The sequence below is a fragment of the Eulemur rufifrons genome, chromosome 14 (assembly GCF_041146395.1).
Source record: "Eulemur rufifrons isolate Redbay chromosome 14, OSU_ERuf_1, whole genome shotgun sequence".
NCBI lineage: Eukaryota > Metazoa > Chordata > Mammalia > Primates > Lemuridae > Eulemur > Eulemur rufifrons.
The window spans coordinates 10,309,181-10,325,490 of NC_090996.1; the positions used below are offsets into that span (position 1 = coordinate 10,309,181).

The 16,310-nt window shown below is 57.2% G+C and overlaps 2 protein-coding genes across 2 annotated transcripts; both read left to right on the forward strand.

Annotated features, from left to right (window-relative positions):
* Positions 1-343: 343 nt before the first annotated feature.
* TSC22D4 (TSC22 domain family member 4) lies at positions 344-11,043 on the forward strand. The gene is made up of 5 exons (XM_069486451.1): positions 344-794; positions 1,226-2,252; positions 4,421-4,584; positions 9,979-10,027; positions 10,393-11,043. Exons 2-5 carry the CDS (start codon positions 1,491-1,493, stop codon positions 10,600-10,602), a joined length of 1,185 nt encoding a protein of 394 aa, XP_069342552.1. The 5' UTR covers positions 344-794; positions 1,226-1,490; the 3' UTR covers positions 10,603-11,043.
* Positions 11,044-12,222: 1,179 nt separating this feature from the next.
* Positions 12,223-15,698, forward strand: SPACDR (sperm acrosome developmental regulator). Its single transcript, XM_069486452.1, has 3 exons — positions 12,223-12,285; positions 12,515-12,841; positions 15,465-15,698. The coding sequence occupies exons 1-3, from the start codon at positions 12,223-12,225 to the stop codon at positions 15,696-15,698; spliced, it is 624 nt and encodes a 207-aa protein (XP_069342553.1).
* The last annotated feature ends 612 nt before the right edge of the window (positions 15,699-16,310 follow it).

A 16,310-nucleotide genomic window follows, 5' to 3' on the forward strand; every position in this document is an offset into this window, starting at 1 on the left:
AGAAAATATGACAATAACAGCCACAGCCACATTATAACATTTACTAGGTATTTATGGGCAATCAGGCACCCAGTACATTGCCTGGTCTGTCCCTTGCTTAGTGGCAGCAAGTGCCTACAAGTAAGGGAATCCCAGGCCTCCTGCGAACTCCTCCCCTTTCTCCGCAGCCCCTCCCTCCGCGGAAGAGCCGGGCTGGGGCCCAGCAGGTGTGGGGTTAAGGGCGTCTGTTTGGGGCCCCGGGAGCAGCAGCAACAGCAACTGCAACAGCAGCGGCTGTGGCAGGCCTGGCCCTGGGCCAGCTGGCGGGCAGCCCCAGGAGGGAGGGAGGAGGAAGGGGAGGAAGAGGGGAAGGAGGAGGAGGAGAGGAGCAGTCAGCAGGCCCGGGGAGGCAGGACTTCCTGGTGTGGGGGTTGTCAACAGCCCAGAAAGAGAAAGACAGACAGAGACCAAGAGGAGCCGAGGAGCTGAGAGACCGACCCAGCGGGGCCACGCGGAGGAGACTCGGGAGACCCACGCGTTCACACCGCCGAGGCCGCCCCCTCCCACATCGGTTTCGACACCCCTGAGACTTCAGAGGCCGCGCCTGGGCTCCACCGAGGAGGCGCGGGTTCCTTCTTTTCTGGAGAGCAAACTTTCCACAGAGATGCCTCACAGGGTGAGGTGCGGCCCCCGAGGTGGACTGGGCAGCCTCTGATCGCCGCCTGCGTGCCCCGGGCCAGGAGGCCCCAGGAAAGCACAGCCCGACATCTTAGGCGCCGGGACCCCCGGCTCGCTCAGTGGCGGAGGCCCGGGAGGTAGGGCTCCGGACTGGGCGGGGCGCTGGGGCGGCGGGGCACGGTCTGCCCCAGAGAGGTGGGAGCCGGGTGCGGGGGCCTCGAGGCCCGGGAGAGGCCTCGGGGTGGCCGGGCCAGGCCGGGGAGCTCCTTCAGCCCGGTTCACCCAGGCGCTGGAGCCCGTGCTCGGGACAGTGCAGCTCTGCAGTCTCCTGAGTTCGGATCCCAGACAAGAAATGCCCAACTTTGGGTCTCAGCTGCCTCTTCCTGCACTGTGTGCCTGAACAGACCCCATCCCCTCTGCTCTGGTCTCTGTCTCTCTGCCTGTCTCTTTGTCTCTAGGTCTCTGGCGGTTTCCCCTTCCTCCCCCATTCTGCTCCCCAGAGAGGAAACCCCAGAAGTGGCCTGCCCACTGCTTTCTCACTCATTCTCTCTCTCCCCCCCCTTTCCAGTTTGCAAACTCAGCTCTGGAGTTCGGCGGTGACAGCAGCAGGAAAAACCTGCCCCGGCCCCCACCTCCCGCCGCCTCCCCTACCCTGTGCTCCCTTCACCAACCAAGCACCCCCAGTTCCTGCAAGGCCCTCCTGCTATGTCGGACCCTGACATCCCCAGGGGCCCTGATGCCCCTGCCATGTGGCCCCCCTGTTCCAGGGGTGCCTGAACCCCTAAAAGAGCCCCAGCCCCCCCAACTCAGCTCAGTCCTGAGCCCCAGGGACCATGAGTGGGGGCAAGAAGAAGAGTAGTTTCCAAATCACCAGCGTCACCACAGACTACGAGGGCCCAGGGAGCCCAGGGGGTCCAGATACCCCTGACCTGCCAGCTCCCACAGGGCCCCCACCCCGCCTGCCCAATGGGGAGCCCAGCCCTGATCCAGGGGGCAAGGGCACCCCCCGGAATGGCTCCCCACCGCCTGGGGCCCCCGCCTCTCGTTTCCGGGTAGTGAAGCTGCCCCACGGCCTGGGAGAGCCTTATCGCCGAGGTCGTTGGACGTGTGTGGATGTTTACGAGAGAGACCTGGAGCCCCCCAGCTTCGGCCGACTCCTGGAGGGAATTCGAGGGGCCTCAGGGGGCACCGGGGGCCGATCTTTGGATTCCAGGTTGGAGCTGGCCAGCTTGGGCCTGGGCGCCCCTGTCCCACAGTCAGGCCTGTCTCAGGGCCCCACCTCCTGGCTTCGCCCACCCCCCACCTCCCCTGGACCTCAGGCCCGCTCCTTCACTGGGGGGCTGGGCCAGCTGGCGGTACCTGGCAAAGCCAAAGTGGAGACACCCCCCCTGTCAGCCTCCCCACCCCAGCAGCGCCCCCCAGAGCCTGGGACCAGGGATAGCGCAGGCACTTCCAGGGCTGCCACACCCCTGCCTTCCTTGAGGGTAGAAGTGGAGGCTGGGGGCTCAGCAGCTGGGACCCCTCCACTGTCTCGAAGGAAGGATGGAGACGTGCGGCTGAGGATGGAGTTGGTTGCTCCAGAGGAGATGGGGCAGGTAAGAGCTGGGTTCCAGGTTGGGGGAGACATCCAGAAGGTTGCGCCTTGGCATAAGCTCCATCCTGGCCTCCCTGCCTCCATTGTCACCTGTCTGTCAGATAGATAGCCCTCTTTTCTCTCCGTGTCATCTCTCTTGGAAGTCTATTCCTCCTCTGTTTTCTGTCTTAGGCTCCTTCTTTCCTGCTTTCTGTACCGTCTTTCTCTCCGACTTTTCATTTGTTGTCTTTGGCCTCCATTTCATCTCTGGATAGCCTGTAGCATGTGTGGCCTCCTCATCTGGCCTTCACCCTCTTTTTTTCTTGGTCTCACCCCCTCTGGCTCCAGGTGATGAGAGTGGAGGCCCCGGCTGGGGTTGGCTATGGGTAGCTGGGCCCCTTGTGGTGAAGGTGCCTGGGTTTGGGGAGGAAAGGTTGGGTGGGCATTCCACTTAAGTCTCCATTGCAGCCCCATCCTGAATGTGGGGGGGGGGGGTCTTCTTTCCTCCCACCAGCCACCCATCCCAGCCCCATGTCTAGCTTGGTTGCAAGCCAAGTTTTTCTGAGGACCCGAGGAATCGGGTGGGGGGAACATATTACAGGGATGGGGGGCCTTGCTGGTTTGTCCCCCCAACCCCAGGTGTCTGTCTCAGTTCTTGCATCTGGGCCTCTCCAGGACCGATAACTGGGGGTGGCCACCCTGGAGTGGGAGAGCAGCCACGGGAAGCAGCTGAGAAGGAGTTAAATCCTTTGCTCTTTCGGCTTCCTGTCTCCAAAAGAGGAACAAGTCTGGGCTGGGGGGCAGGATGCCTGGGTCCCTGGGGTGGGGGTGGGCAGCCAGGGATGTGGGGGTTGGACACTTCTGTCCTAAAGGAGAAAATAACACCTTGGACTGCTGGAGGAAAGGCAGGGAGTGTGAGGATGAGAACTCTTTCCCCTTCCTGGCCTTGGGCACAAACCACAGTATAAAAATAACCTGAGACTGGATGTCTGGGTCCTGTCAGGACCGGTCAGGACCGGCTCCCCCCACCCCCTCCTGATCTCAAGCTCCTGTCTCTTTTGACCCCCACCCCCCACTTTTCTTGAGCTCTTTCGTTCAGTTCCTACCCCTGGGGAGAAGATGCTGTTTCCTTTGCTGGTCCCTGTTCCCAGACTCTTCCAAAGCAAGCCCCCTTGGCCGCCATCCTCTCTGCTCTATTTGTCCTTAAGCCCTACTTGAGCTCCCCTTGGGACCCTGGCCCTCTCTTCAGTGCCCCCACCCCCTTCCTTCCCCTATGTCCTGATCGCTTCCTGTGTGTATGCATCTGGGTCGATCCCAAAAGTTTGTCTCTCCTGTACAGTCCCCCATGCCTCTTTAACAGATCAGGGTGGTGGAGAAGGGCCAGGGGATACCACCTGGGCCCCCTTCCTCTGCTCAGTCCCTCTAACCACCCTGGACTCTCTGTTCTTGGCTTTTCCGAGAAGCTAGGGCCTCCCAGGGCCTCACAGAGGCGTCTTGTCTTGTTCCTGTCGCCCCCGCCCTTTTGCAGCCGCCCCCAGCGCCTGTTGGGCTGTGTGGGTCCACGCCCAGGCTCCGCCTCCCCACATCTCCACAACCGCACCCCCCCCCCCCCAAAGCAGGGCAGAGAGCAGGATCAGAACTTCACCTGAGTCCTGAGAAGTTTGGGAGGAGAGGCTAAAATTGGGGGTAGGGGGATGGAGAGGCAGTTTCTGAGGATTCATTCATTCTACAAATAGCTACTAAACAAACTGACCTTCTAGCAGGAGAGACACAATAAATACTTTAATTTCAGATAATATTAGGTGCTATAAAAAAATGAAACAGTACAGTGGACCAGTGAATGATGGGGGAATGCCTCTCTGAGGAAGTGTGACGTTTGAGTCACTTTAAGAAGGCAGATATTCTCTGAGTAGCCTCTGATTAGGGGTCCCAGTTCAGCTTTGGGGGAGCAGGGATGCTGGAGAGCCTATCTGCGCCGCTCACCCCAGTCCTCAGGGTGACCCCTGTCCCTTGCTTCTGGTACTTGCCTTCCCCATAGCTGGAGGGGGGAAGGGCTGTGGGGCAGGACTCCTGGGTCCTTGGAAGACAGTGGGCGGGTGAGGGGCAGAGAGGGAGACTGCTCTGCAAGTTGTAAGGTGGCTGGTTATTGTCTCTCTCTTGATGTGATGGTTCCTACCTCTCTGCCTCCAGGTGCCAGCACTCGACTCTCGCCCCAGTTCCCCGGCTCTCTACTTCTTCCCTGATACCAGTCTTGTTCACAAGTCTCCAGACCCGTTTGGGGCTGCAGCCCAGAGCCTCAGCTTGGCCCGATCTATGTTGGCCATCAGTGGTCACCTGGACAGCGATGACGATAGGTAGGTGTTCCGTGTGATGGGGCATGAGGGTTAGGCTCCCCACCCAGCAGCTGGGATAGCTACATGAAACTGGCTGGTAAATGTCCTTCCCCCAAGTTGAACTTGGAGAGGACACTTAAACAGAGAAACCTGGCCTGGGCATAACCACTGGGCAAAGTTGATTTGGGACCCACTCCCTCTCTGTGGAGAGAGCTGGGTGGGACTCCCTGGCTTGGGACTGTCAAGTCAGAGACTTTTTTAGAGTTTGAAGGGAGTCATTGTTGTCAAATTCCAGAGCTCTTGCAGATTTAGCGATCATCTGGCCAACCCTAGGAACCCACTGGCAAATATGCTGGAGAGGAGAATAATCAGTCTCCTCCCAGTTGCATTTCATGCTTCCTCTACCAGCGAGGGGAATGGGACTCCTTACAGCCCTTACGGACTGTGGTGTGACATCCTTATAGTTCATACAGACTAATTTACGACCCTAGGACTTCTAGTACCAAAAAATCATTGCCCTGAGATTCTGTTCCCTGAGTGGATGGGGCCAGCACACAGAGCTAGGGAGTAGCAGGAATGGGACCAGCAGAGTTAGGAGCAGCATGGGGGCCAAGCCTGCCCCCGGCAAAGCCAAGCTGTGGGGACAGCAGTCTGGGAGCAAGGACAGCAAAGGCGAGCAGGACTTTCTGGGGCTTGCCCTTTGGAGGAGATGCCCTGTTGGATGGCAGCGTGCACAGAACTTCCTGTTTCGAGGGCCAGGTTTCAACATTTCACAGAAATGTCATATGAAAAGGGAGGCACAGAATCGCGAGTCAGATAGCCAGGCCGCTGGCTTCTGGCTGTGGACTGATAGGAACACCAAGGAGGGCTAGGGAGTTGCCACTTTTATTTTGGAGGGAAGAGTGGGACTTCCTGTGTGAGGCCTTCGAGGGGCGGGACTTCCTGTTTGGGAGGAAACGCGGGGCGGGACTTCGCAAGTGGATGAGTGGGTGCTGGAGGGACCCACTCCAGATGGTGGTCGCTCCTTCCTGCCGCCCCCGAATGTGGCGCCGCCCCCCAGAATCAGGTCCTAAAGCCCATCAAAGGAAGGGGCCTGAGGCACTGGGGACCCGTGGAGGAAGGAGAAGGGGTGCCAGGGAGTTTGTGGGATGGAGGGCAGAGGGGGCGGTGCGGCAGGCTGGCGGGCAGGGCGGCTTCTGCACTCTGGAATGCACGAGGTGTGAGGTCGGCCAGGGCCAAGAGAGTCACCTGCCCCCCTCGCTGCTATTCTCAGCACTTCCCACCCTCTCCCCCTCCCACTTGGGAGGTTCCCTGGCAAGAGGGCTCCCTGTCCTTCCCCCACCCCTGTTGATTTCATAGCCCAGCCTCCTGCTTTCCCTGTCTTAGAGGATTCTCAGCTCTATTCTTTTGGCTTGTCCCCTCCCTCCCTCCCTCTGTCCCACCCCCTCTGCGCACCCCAGTCTGACCGGTCAGGCTCCCAGCTCCCATCCTCCTGCTTTACCCTGCTGTGCTGCAAGGCTCTGAGGCTGTCCCAGCTCAGGCTTTCGTGCCCCACCCTGCTGGGCCTGTGAGTTTGGGTTGTGCCACTCCATAGCCCCCAGGAATGGGGCGTGTAGACCCCACCTCACGTGTCCAGTGTGCCCAGAGCTATCAGGAGAACAGGGTCCAAGTGCCCTGGGATCTCCCTTTTGAGAGGGAAAATGGGCTGAAGTGTTAAGGGCCTAGATGGGGGGTGGGGGGGAGTTTGGAATGCCTGACCAATCCCTGAATCTGGGGGTGGGAGAACAGAGGGTGTCTGGTGAACTCAGACTCCTCATGTGCTCCTGGGTTGGAAAATCTTTCATATTCCCAGCAGGGCCTGACAGGTGGGAGGCAGTTAGTTAAGGTGTGAATGAGTGGCTGGCTGGCTGGGTGGATGGGTGGTCAGCCTGGGGGGATTATAGAGAATGGATCCTGGGGTCTTGGGAAGTAAAAGGTACATTTATTTATCCAGTGCCTCCTTTGGGTCTGGTGCTACCTCTTACCTCATGTAATCCTAAAAGCAATTTCCCACTTTTCAGTGACGAATCTGAGACTCAGGAGGAGGCTTTTAGAAACTTGCCCAAGGTCACCCCGCTTGTAAGTGCTGGACTGCACTCTGAGCCTGGGTCTGACCCTAAAGCCACGCTGTCCCCGCTGTCCTGTGATGTCTGTGTCCCAAGAGAAGAGGAGGTGGCAATGGTCTCTAGGATGCCCTTTCCCTCTAGGACAGAGTCAGGGACAGCTCTCCTAAGCAGGCAAGGAGCCAGCACCCCCTTCCCGCTTCCTGGCCTGGCCCTGCCCTGAAGGCACCACAGATCCAGATCCGGGAGGGAGTGTAGACAGGGCAGCCAGATGTCACTTTGTTGGCCTCAGGCCCAGCCTCTAGGGGCTCCTCGAAGGAGCAGGACTGGCCCCTGTCCCCAGGATCTGAACCTCCCCACCTCCCAGCTGTCCAGCTACTTCATTGATCCTTTTTTTTTTTTTTTTTGTTGAGACAGAGTCTCACTTTGTTGCCCAGGCTAGAGTGAGTGCCGTGGCGTCAGCTTAGCTCACAGCAACCTCAGACTCCTCGGCTTAAGCGATCCTACTGCCTCAGCCTCCCGAGTAGCTGGGACTACAGGCATGCGCCACTATGCCCGGCTAATTTTTTCTATATAGATTTTTAGTTGTCCATATAATGTCTTTCTATTTTTAGTAGAGACGGGGTCTCGCTCAGGCTGGTCTCGAACTCCTGACCTTGAGCAATCCACCCGCCTTGGCCTCCCAGAGTGCTAGGATTACAGGCGTGAGCCACCGCGCCCGGCCTCATTGATCCTTATTTTATTTGACCTTCAAAGAGGAAGACCAGCCTCTAGGGCTGTCCCCACCCCAGGACCCAAGAGTCCTGAGGGCTAGAGTGCCCAGTTGTGCATGTCACACTGCACAACTCCAGGGGGTGCCACTCACATTTGAAATCACAGTCGATGCTTGAAGTCATGACAGTGACTGAAGTTGGCTATCAGTGTCTTGAAGAAGGGGGCATTTTGTTCTAATTAACACAAAGTTGCTTTTGGGCATGTGGTGAGGGCTGATCCTGTCCCTGCCAAAGAATTCTAGCACAGTGCCTGTGGCCCCTCACTCAGGACTTCTCAAAGGGAGGGCTTCGGGTGCCAGAGACTTGGTCCCTTGAAGGTTATGTTGGAATGTCACGGTGGAAAGTGCTGTCAAAAACTCTCCAGCTCTAGACAAACAAGAGATAGTCATCTATCAGCCAACAAATGTTTATTGTTATATTATTCCTTTATTTCTGGTGAGAATGAACAATTTACTTGGCATCTTCACCCAAGTGTCTGCCAAGCAAGGCCAATGTTCCTATTCCTGTGCGTCTGCCCCCTTTGGTCTGTGTGCGTGTGTGTGTGCGTGCGCATGTGTGTGCGTGCGCGCGATGGGGGGTGGGGGTAGGTTTTTGCGGTGGCCCAGTCTCTGCCCAGGTGTTGAGCTGATTGAAGTAGGTTGAAAACTGCTTTCACTCTCTAGCTGGCTGGACTGCCCTTTCCCTCTTAAACCTCTCTCCCCGCCCCCCGCCCCCACCCCATCCTGCCCTCTCAGACCTGGTCACTCCCTTGGTTGCCCCACCTGTCAGCACCTTCTGCACCCAGAGCTTGGATGGGAAATGGAAAATTCCCAGCTCCCTCCTGCTCCCTTCCTGGCTACCGGGCCTCATCCAAGGGTCACCTTGAATTGAATGCGCTGATCCCCCCCTCCCACCCCCCGCAGGGAAGCAAGTTGGAGCTGACAGCCAGGAGGGAGGGCTTCCAAGGGGGACCAGGGTGTGGGATGCAGCATGTTGAGGTCCCTGCTCTGAGAGGGGCTCAGCTGGGGGCTGGAGGACAGGACTGGTGATCCTGCAGCACAGTGGGGCAAGCGTGGAGGGCTGGCCCAGGGGCTGAGGCAGAGTCTGGATGGGGTGGGTCATGGGCCACAGGTTGAGGAAGGGGCCTGGGGCCTGAGTGGTCGGAGAGGGAGCCCTGGAGGATGGGACAGGGCACAAGGGCGGTAAGCAACGAGAGAGGGGCTTGAGGGAAAGCCAGGTCTGGGACCCAGAGCCCAGTGTCACAGGGATAGCCAGGACCCTGGCTGTGTCGTTGAGCTAGGCCTGAGTCGACCTCTGGTGGCCACTTTACAAATTGCAGCCAGACCTGCTCCCCGATGCCTGTCATCCCCCTCCCAGCTCTGTTCAAAGCCCCTACTCCTATGCCTAGTGTCCCACCTCCAACCTCACCTTCCCACCTCCCCTCAAGCCCTCACTCCCTCTGAGACCCCAGACCTCCAAGACCCCAGACCCAGGTCCCAGACCACAGGCTGTGTTTGTTCTACAGGGCTCTGGGCTCAGTTTCTGTTGCCATGGTAATCTTTCCCCTTTCTCCTTTTCCTTCACTGTGGGAGGTCAGGGACCCTCTGGCCCAGGTCCCAGGGCTCACCCATGATGTGGCTTTGTGTCTGGAGGGGTGCTCAGTCCACAGAAGACCACAGCACATGGGAACCTCCCCCTACCCTACCCATCCATTTCCCGGGGCCTTGAGGGACCTCGCCCATCTGGAGGGGGTGGGCTGGGGTCAGGGTAGGGCCAGGATCTTCCCAACCTTCCACACCCCTCTCAGACCCAGGCTTCTTGCCCTGCAGCCCCTCCCCTGGCCTGGCCACCAGCTGACTTCCCTCCGCTGGCCCCCTCCCCTCCACTCTGGGATTGGTGCCAGGGTGAGAAGGGGACACTGGCACTGACCGTGTCTGGGAATTCCCGCCCACCGAGGAGCCAGCAGGAGGGGGGTCCCCGTGTCCCTGAGGAGCCAATAGCAGCCAGGCCTTGCCCTGGGGGGGCGGTGTATATCTCTCAGGCCAGCACCCCCTAGGCGCTGTCTCCTCTCTGCCTGCTTGGCACCAGCCAGACCCCACTCTGCCCGGGGGGCTCTGAGCCCCCCAGGCACTCCCTTTGACACAGCCCTCTCCCCCTGGGGGGGTCTGGGGACCCTTTCCCCTCAGGGATGGCCCAGCCAGGTGTCTCTGTCAAGTCCCTGGTGTCATCTTATGAGACTCGAGTGGTGGGGATGGCTCCAGGGCCACCCCGAAAAAGGGGCTGTGTCTCTTCTCCTTGTTCCCCACGGGGAGCATCACCCATCCGAGGGGCATCTGGACCCCCACCCCACCGGGGCGTGGGGGGGCCAGGGCAGCGGCCCTCAGCCCGCCGGGGGATGGACAAAACCCTCCTCTCCCTGATTCTCTACTGTCACAGGTATGGGGGTGTGGGCGGGAAGCTGCGGCGAGTGGGGCTCGTGGAGGAGGCCAGAGCCTGCTCCAAGAAGGCAGCACCTGGGACGGCTCCTCCTCCTCACCTCTCACCTCCCTGTGTCTCTCCAGTGGCTCCGGAAGCCTGGTTGGCATTGACAACAAGATCGAACAAGCCATGGTAAGAGAAGCCATCTTGGTCCTGGCAGGCCCTGGCCCCCTGAGCTCTGCCCCGGCCCTGCTCTCATTACCAGGGAACACCAACTCCCCGCTCCGTGACCTGCTCCCTGTTGGGCTCCCTTGGGTCCCCTCCCCTGCTGTCTCCACCTTGGCCCTTGACTTTGCTTGGCTTTGGTCTGTCTGCTGGCCCCTGTCTCTGTTTGTGAGCCCCGATTCTGTCTCTGTCCCCTGCCCCATCCCTGCTTTGCCCCTCATCATTTGAGTGCAGGGGAAGCTCCCACACCCAGGTCCTCGGGGCACTGGGAAGGGAAGGAGGTTAGGGTGGCCTGGCACCCCTGATGCTTTGCTTGTCCCCCGGGCCCCCAGGACTTGGTGAAGTCCCACCTCATGTTTGCGGTCCGGGAGGAGGTGGAGGTGCTGAAGGAGCAGATCCGGGACCTAGCCGAGCGGAATGCCGCGCTGGAGCAGGAGAATGGACTGCTGCGTGCCCTGGCCAGCCCGGAGCAGCTGGCCCAGCTGCCTTCCTCGGGGGTCCCACGGCTTGGGCCCCCCGCGCCCAATGGGCCCTCCGTCTGAGCCTCCCTTCCCTCACAATGTGCCTTTGGGGCTGCCAGGCCTTGTGCCAGCTGCCTGCCCCCTCTTCCTATGCAGCTTTAATGCCCCCTGGTCCACGGAGTGGGAGTTCACGGCTCAGTATTGGCCTGTCCCACCACCATACCCCAATCTTCCCATTGTCCCCAGGCCTTGATGGAGGAGGGCGGGCTTCAGGATGGGGTATTAGATGGAGCCCCCTCCATGAGGGATCCCAGCCCCGCTCCTCCCTAGCTAGGACCCCCAGCAGTAGATGGCTTGGGGGAGTTGGAGGCTCCCTGGCAGACACCCTACCCCTACCTTGTTCCCTCAAAGTGCCCCCTCTCCTCTGCCCAGGGCAGGGAGTATGGACAGTATCTGGAAGTTCTGGGATTCAGGTTGTTATTAAAGTAATAATAATAATTAAAAAATCTGAAGAAACTTGAATTTGGAGGCTGACATCTCGCTTGTGTCTAGACTTTGGGTCTGTGCTGCAGTTTGAGCTGCTTGGAGATCTTGTCCAGACTGGGGAGGTTTAACGTGGCGGAGACAGCGGGGTTGAGAAAGGCAGGCAAAGGAGCTGGCACTTCGGGTCCTGGGAAGGGGCAGGCAGAGGAGTGGGGTGGGGGGGGTGTCTGCCCACGTGCTGGGGGGAGAGGGGAACAATGAGGTCTTTGGTAGTTGTGCAGGATCCACCCCCAGCTTCCCAGTGTGTCCCCTCTGCGGGCTGGATCCGGGTGGCTGCTTGGGGGCGGGGCAGGGGGCCCTGAATGGGCCCCTTGTCTCAGGGCTGGGCGTGGGCCAGGCTCCCCGGGCACACGGTGCCCTCGCCAGGCCTGGCCGGCTGCCGTGGCTTCCACCCCCAGCTGGCTGAGGATGGGCCCTGTGGGTGAGCCGGCCCCTCCTGGCAGCCTGGGCTCCGGTCCCAGGCGGAAGAGTCAGCAAGGGAGAAGGACCCCACCTAGTGGGGAAGAGGGGAAAGTGGCCGGGGCAGCCTCAGAAGGGCCTTGGGAGGAGCAGAAGGGGCCCGCTGGAGGCTGAGCTGGGTTGGACTCCCTGCCTTAAGCTCCCTAGATTTATGACCTTGGGCAAGTTCTTCGGTTTTTCTGAATCTCAGATTCCTCATTGGTAAAGTGGCCCTGACAATGATACCTACCTTGAGGGGCCACTGCGAGGATGACATGACATGATACGTGGGAAATGCCTGGCGCACACCAGGCCCTCGATACATGTCAGTTTCCTTTCCCCAGACCTGAGGGAAGAAGGGCCAGGGGCAGAAGGGATTGGCTCCCTGGGTCCTGGGAGGGCCTCGGGGGTTGGGGTCTGGCCAGGCAGGCTCTCACAATGGGCTAGAACTTTCCCTCACTGTAGGTTCTCATCCAGTTTGACTCCTCTCCCTGTCCCAGGGAGGGGAGGAAAGGCCTGGGATGAGTTGCTGGAGCGGGCTTTCCCCCTGGGTTTCTTAGTCCTTTCTTCACTGCTGTGGGTGAAGCCCCTCAGCTCCCAGGATATCCATCGGGTGGCAGCCACTGCCTGTGGCCTGTCCCTCTCCCCAACCCCCACCCTCCATCCTCCACCCCCACTGTACCAAATGCTGGTTCTGCCCTCTACTTTGGGTTCGGAGAGATGGCTGCTGTCATGAGATTCTTCCGATGGGTTAAGCGGGCTTGGCAAAAGTTTACTTGCTGGGTGAGTTGCAGAGACTGCCTTGTCCCCAGGATGTACTGGGATGAGAGTGCTGGTCATTGACCTGTAGGTTGCAGCGGCCCCCTACCGCCAAACAAGGCTGGGGATGGGGCAGCCGGGGACGGGCTTGAGGGGAAGGAGGCCGTGGAGCTCACTGCCCCATCCTTTTTGTGCCGCCCTTTCTGTGGACTTTTCTGCCCCTCTCTTCTTTCTTTTCTGTCTTGGTTCTTAGGTTTTCTTCTGGAAGCCAAAAGTTAGGCCAACCATCTTGGATTACTGTAGCTCCAAGAAACATGCATTGAAGGGGGTGGAGAAGATTCCCAAGCCAGTTGAGACTTGCAAGTTTGTCGAGCCCTGCAGAGAGGATAAGCTCCCCAGGATGGATGTGCCCCCTCGGCTGGCTGAGCCCTGTGTGTTGGCCAAGGCAAGAGACGGGACCAAGATGGAGCTGGGTGGTGAGGGCCGATCCCTGCTGCGGCTGCCCCGGACGGCTGTTCAGTCCGTTTCCACGCTCATGATCTCCGCCCTACAGACCGGCTGGCAAATGTGCAGCTGGAAGGTCAGCACTGCCCCCCTGGTTCCCAAGATCCCTCCCCAACCCCCAGTGACTCATCCCTCTCTCTGTTCACTTGCTCAACACTCATCTCCCGTGCTGCTGAGGTACAGGCGCTGAGCCTGAGGATATAACAGCGAACAAGATTTCCAGATTTGGGGGCTGCAGACAAGATGAAAGGCATTGTTGGTTCATTATCCACACACGTTGCTGGGTGTGACATGGGAACGGGGGCTGTGGGAACCCAAAGGAGGGGATCTCATCTAGACCTGGGGAGTCAGACAAGGCCTTCCTAACAGAAGAGAGGGTGAAGCTGAGACCGGAAGGAGTTATTTTGGCCTGAGGGGAAGGTGGAGGGAGTGGGAGGAGTGTTCCATGAAGAGAGAACAGCAGGTGTTTGCAGAGCTGGCCCAAGGCGTGTGGGTCAGAGGGGAGCAATCCTGGCACCAACGGCCAGCTCATACAAGGCAGGGTGGATATTTAAGTTGTGGAATTTGGCTGTGACCTTAAGAGCAGTTGGGAGCCCTTAAAGACATGTGAGCAGAGGAGTAGCATGATCAGACTTTGATTTAGAAATCTCACCTGTACTTGTACATTGCTGGTGGGATTGTAAAATGGTACAGCCATTCTGGAAAAGAATATGGTAGTTTCTTATAAAACTGAACATGCAATTAGCAAATGACCCACCAGTTGTACTCTCAGGCATTTATCTCACATAAATGAAATTTTATGTTCACACAAAAATCTATATGTGAATGTTCATAGCAGCTTTATTTGTAATAGCCAAATCAACCCAAATGTCCTTCAGTGGACGAATGGTTAAACTGTGATGGATCCATACCCTGGAATACTACTCAGCCACAAAAAAGGGGCAAACTCTTGATATATGCAACAACTTGGGTGAATCTCAAGGGAAGTATACTGAGTGAAAACCAATCTCAAAAAGTGATATACTCTATGCATCTATTTAAATTATATATCATTCTTGAAATAACAAAACCGTAGAAATGGAGAATATATTCGTGGTTTAGGGTTGCCAGGGGCTTTGGGGGGATGTGTGGTTATAGAAGGCCAGCAGGAGAGATCCTTGTGATGCTGGAAATGTTCTACATCTGGACTCTGGTTGGTGGATACACAGACCTGCACATATGATAACATTTTGTTAAATTAAATGCACCCCCCACACCCCCCCCAATGAGGACAAGTAAAGCTGGGGAAATAAGATTAGTAGATTGTATGAATATCAATGTCAATGTCAATATCCTGACTATGATATAGTTTTGTAAAATTTTCCTATTGAGGAAAGATTGGGTAAAGGATACACAGGATCTCTATAATTTCTTACAACTGCATGTTGATCTACAATGATCTCAAAATAGAAAGTTTAATTTTAAAAACGGGAAATACCTAGGTCACTACCAAATCAACTTATTTTGTTCTTGAATAAAGTATTACTGCATTAATCATAAGAAAAGGTTCATCTGGCTGCTCTGTGGAGGGTGAGTTTTCAAGGGACAAGAGGAGGGACAGGAAGATCCGCGGGGAGGCTGATGTAGCCCAGGCTAAGAAAGAATGCTCTTCTGGACTGGGGGAGAATGCTGGCCATTGACCAATGGGACAGAGGCGTCGGGTAGAACAAGAGGCCTCTGATGGATTTGAGCCATATTTGGGAGGTAGAATTGTTGGGCCAGGTGGTAGATTGGATGGAGGTAATGGGGAGAGGGAGAGACAGAGTCAGTCAGGCTGGAGACATTCACGAGGATGGAGAATGAAGGAGGACTTAGGGGTAGAGGTGACAAGTTTAGGGGGTTGGGCAAGATGAGGTTTGTTTTTTTGTTTTTGTTTTTGTTTTTTGTTTTTTTTTTTGAGACAGAGTCTCACTCTGTTGCCCTGGCTAGAGTGCCGTGGCGTCAGCCTAGCTCACAGCAACCTCAAACTCCTGGGCTCAAGCGATCCTCCTGCCTCAGCCTCCTGAGTAGCCAGGACTACAGGCATGCGCCACCATGCCCGGCTAATTTTTCTATGTATTTTTAGTTGTCCAGCTAATTTCTTTCTATTTTTTTTTTTTTAGTAGAGACGGGGGTCTCGCTGTTGTTCAGGCTGGTCTCGAACTCCTGAACTCAAACGATCTGCCCGCCTCGGCCTCCCAGAGTGCTAGGATTACAAAGATGAGTTGTAATGTGATAGGACACTTACATGGAGGTGTCTTGGAAGCAGGGGGATATACAGGCCTGGAGGTCAGGAGAGAGCTCCGAGCTGGAGACAGAGTTGGGTTGTCCTCTGTCCTCCTTCCTTTTAACACACTCTCCGTGAAACCCTGAGTGGAGATCAAAGGCGGGTCAGACATGGTCCCTGTTTCCCAGGGGCTTGGATTCTAGTGGCGAAAACAGATGAGTCCTCAGAACAAATAGTGTATGAAACATGGTATGACAAGGCAAACACAAAAGTCGAGACGACAAACATCCAGTGCAGTCTGAGAAGTCTTCCTGGAGGAGGTGGTGTCTGAGCTGGCCTGAAGGAGGAGGTGGAATTAGATGAGTCCTTTGCTGTTTACCTGAAAGTCGTTCTACCAGTAGTTTCAACCTAGACCCAGCTATTCACACGTGCACATCTTCTCTTTCTTTTATAGTCATCTGTGAGTTCTGCATCCATTACCTCCCAAATGATGACCCCGTCCCCGTTGCAGACGCCGGAGGCTGAGTTGCTGCGGGAAGTGTACCTGGTGCTGTGGGCCATTCGGAAACAGCTACAACAGCTGTCCCGCAGGCAGGAGAGGCGCAGACGGTGCCACATCCGGACCCACACTCCCCCCAGATCTCACCCAGTTCAGTGCCTGAAACAGGATGCCCAAAGTCCCCTCTAGGGGGGAACCCCAGATCCTCCAAAAGCCCCCACCTTGCTCTTAGGTAAGGTTGCTAGGAGGTGAGGGCAGCAGGCCAAAAGTTGTGAGTGAGGAGATGTTTTCATCCTGTCACCTTTCATTGGGAGCCCAAGGCCAGGCCAGGGTCCCACATACTCCCCTTTATTCTGTTTATTCAATTTGTAAAAAATTATCAAAATATTGGGAAATAAATACCAGATATTTCTGAGTAGATGGAGAGTGCTTGTGGACATTTGGAGGCAATCAGGGCTATTGGGTGGGCCAGGGAGAGGCACCCGAGGTGAGGTCTGTTTTAGGGGAAAGGGGGCCCATTGGGTTCCCATTCTGGGCCTCACACCCTTCCGGAGCCGAATTGCCTTTGGCAACTCTGCCTGGCGGTAGGGACAGCACCAGCAGGGCCTGGCACCAAGACAGCTGCTCTCCCTAGCAATCCTGCAAAAAAGGAATTTAGGGTGGGTTCTGGGACTTGTCCAAGGCCCTACATCTGGATGCTGCCTGCTCCCAGAGCTAGCCCGCTGCCCTGCCTCTCTCAGGTTTGGCAATGGGCTTGGCCATGGAGGGTCGCGCATCCGCAGATGCACGTCGGGGCTACAG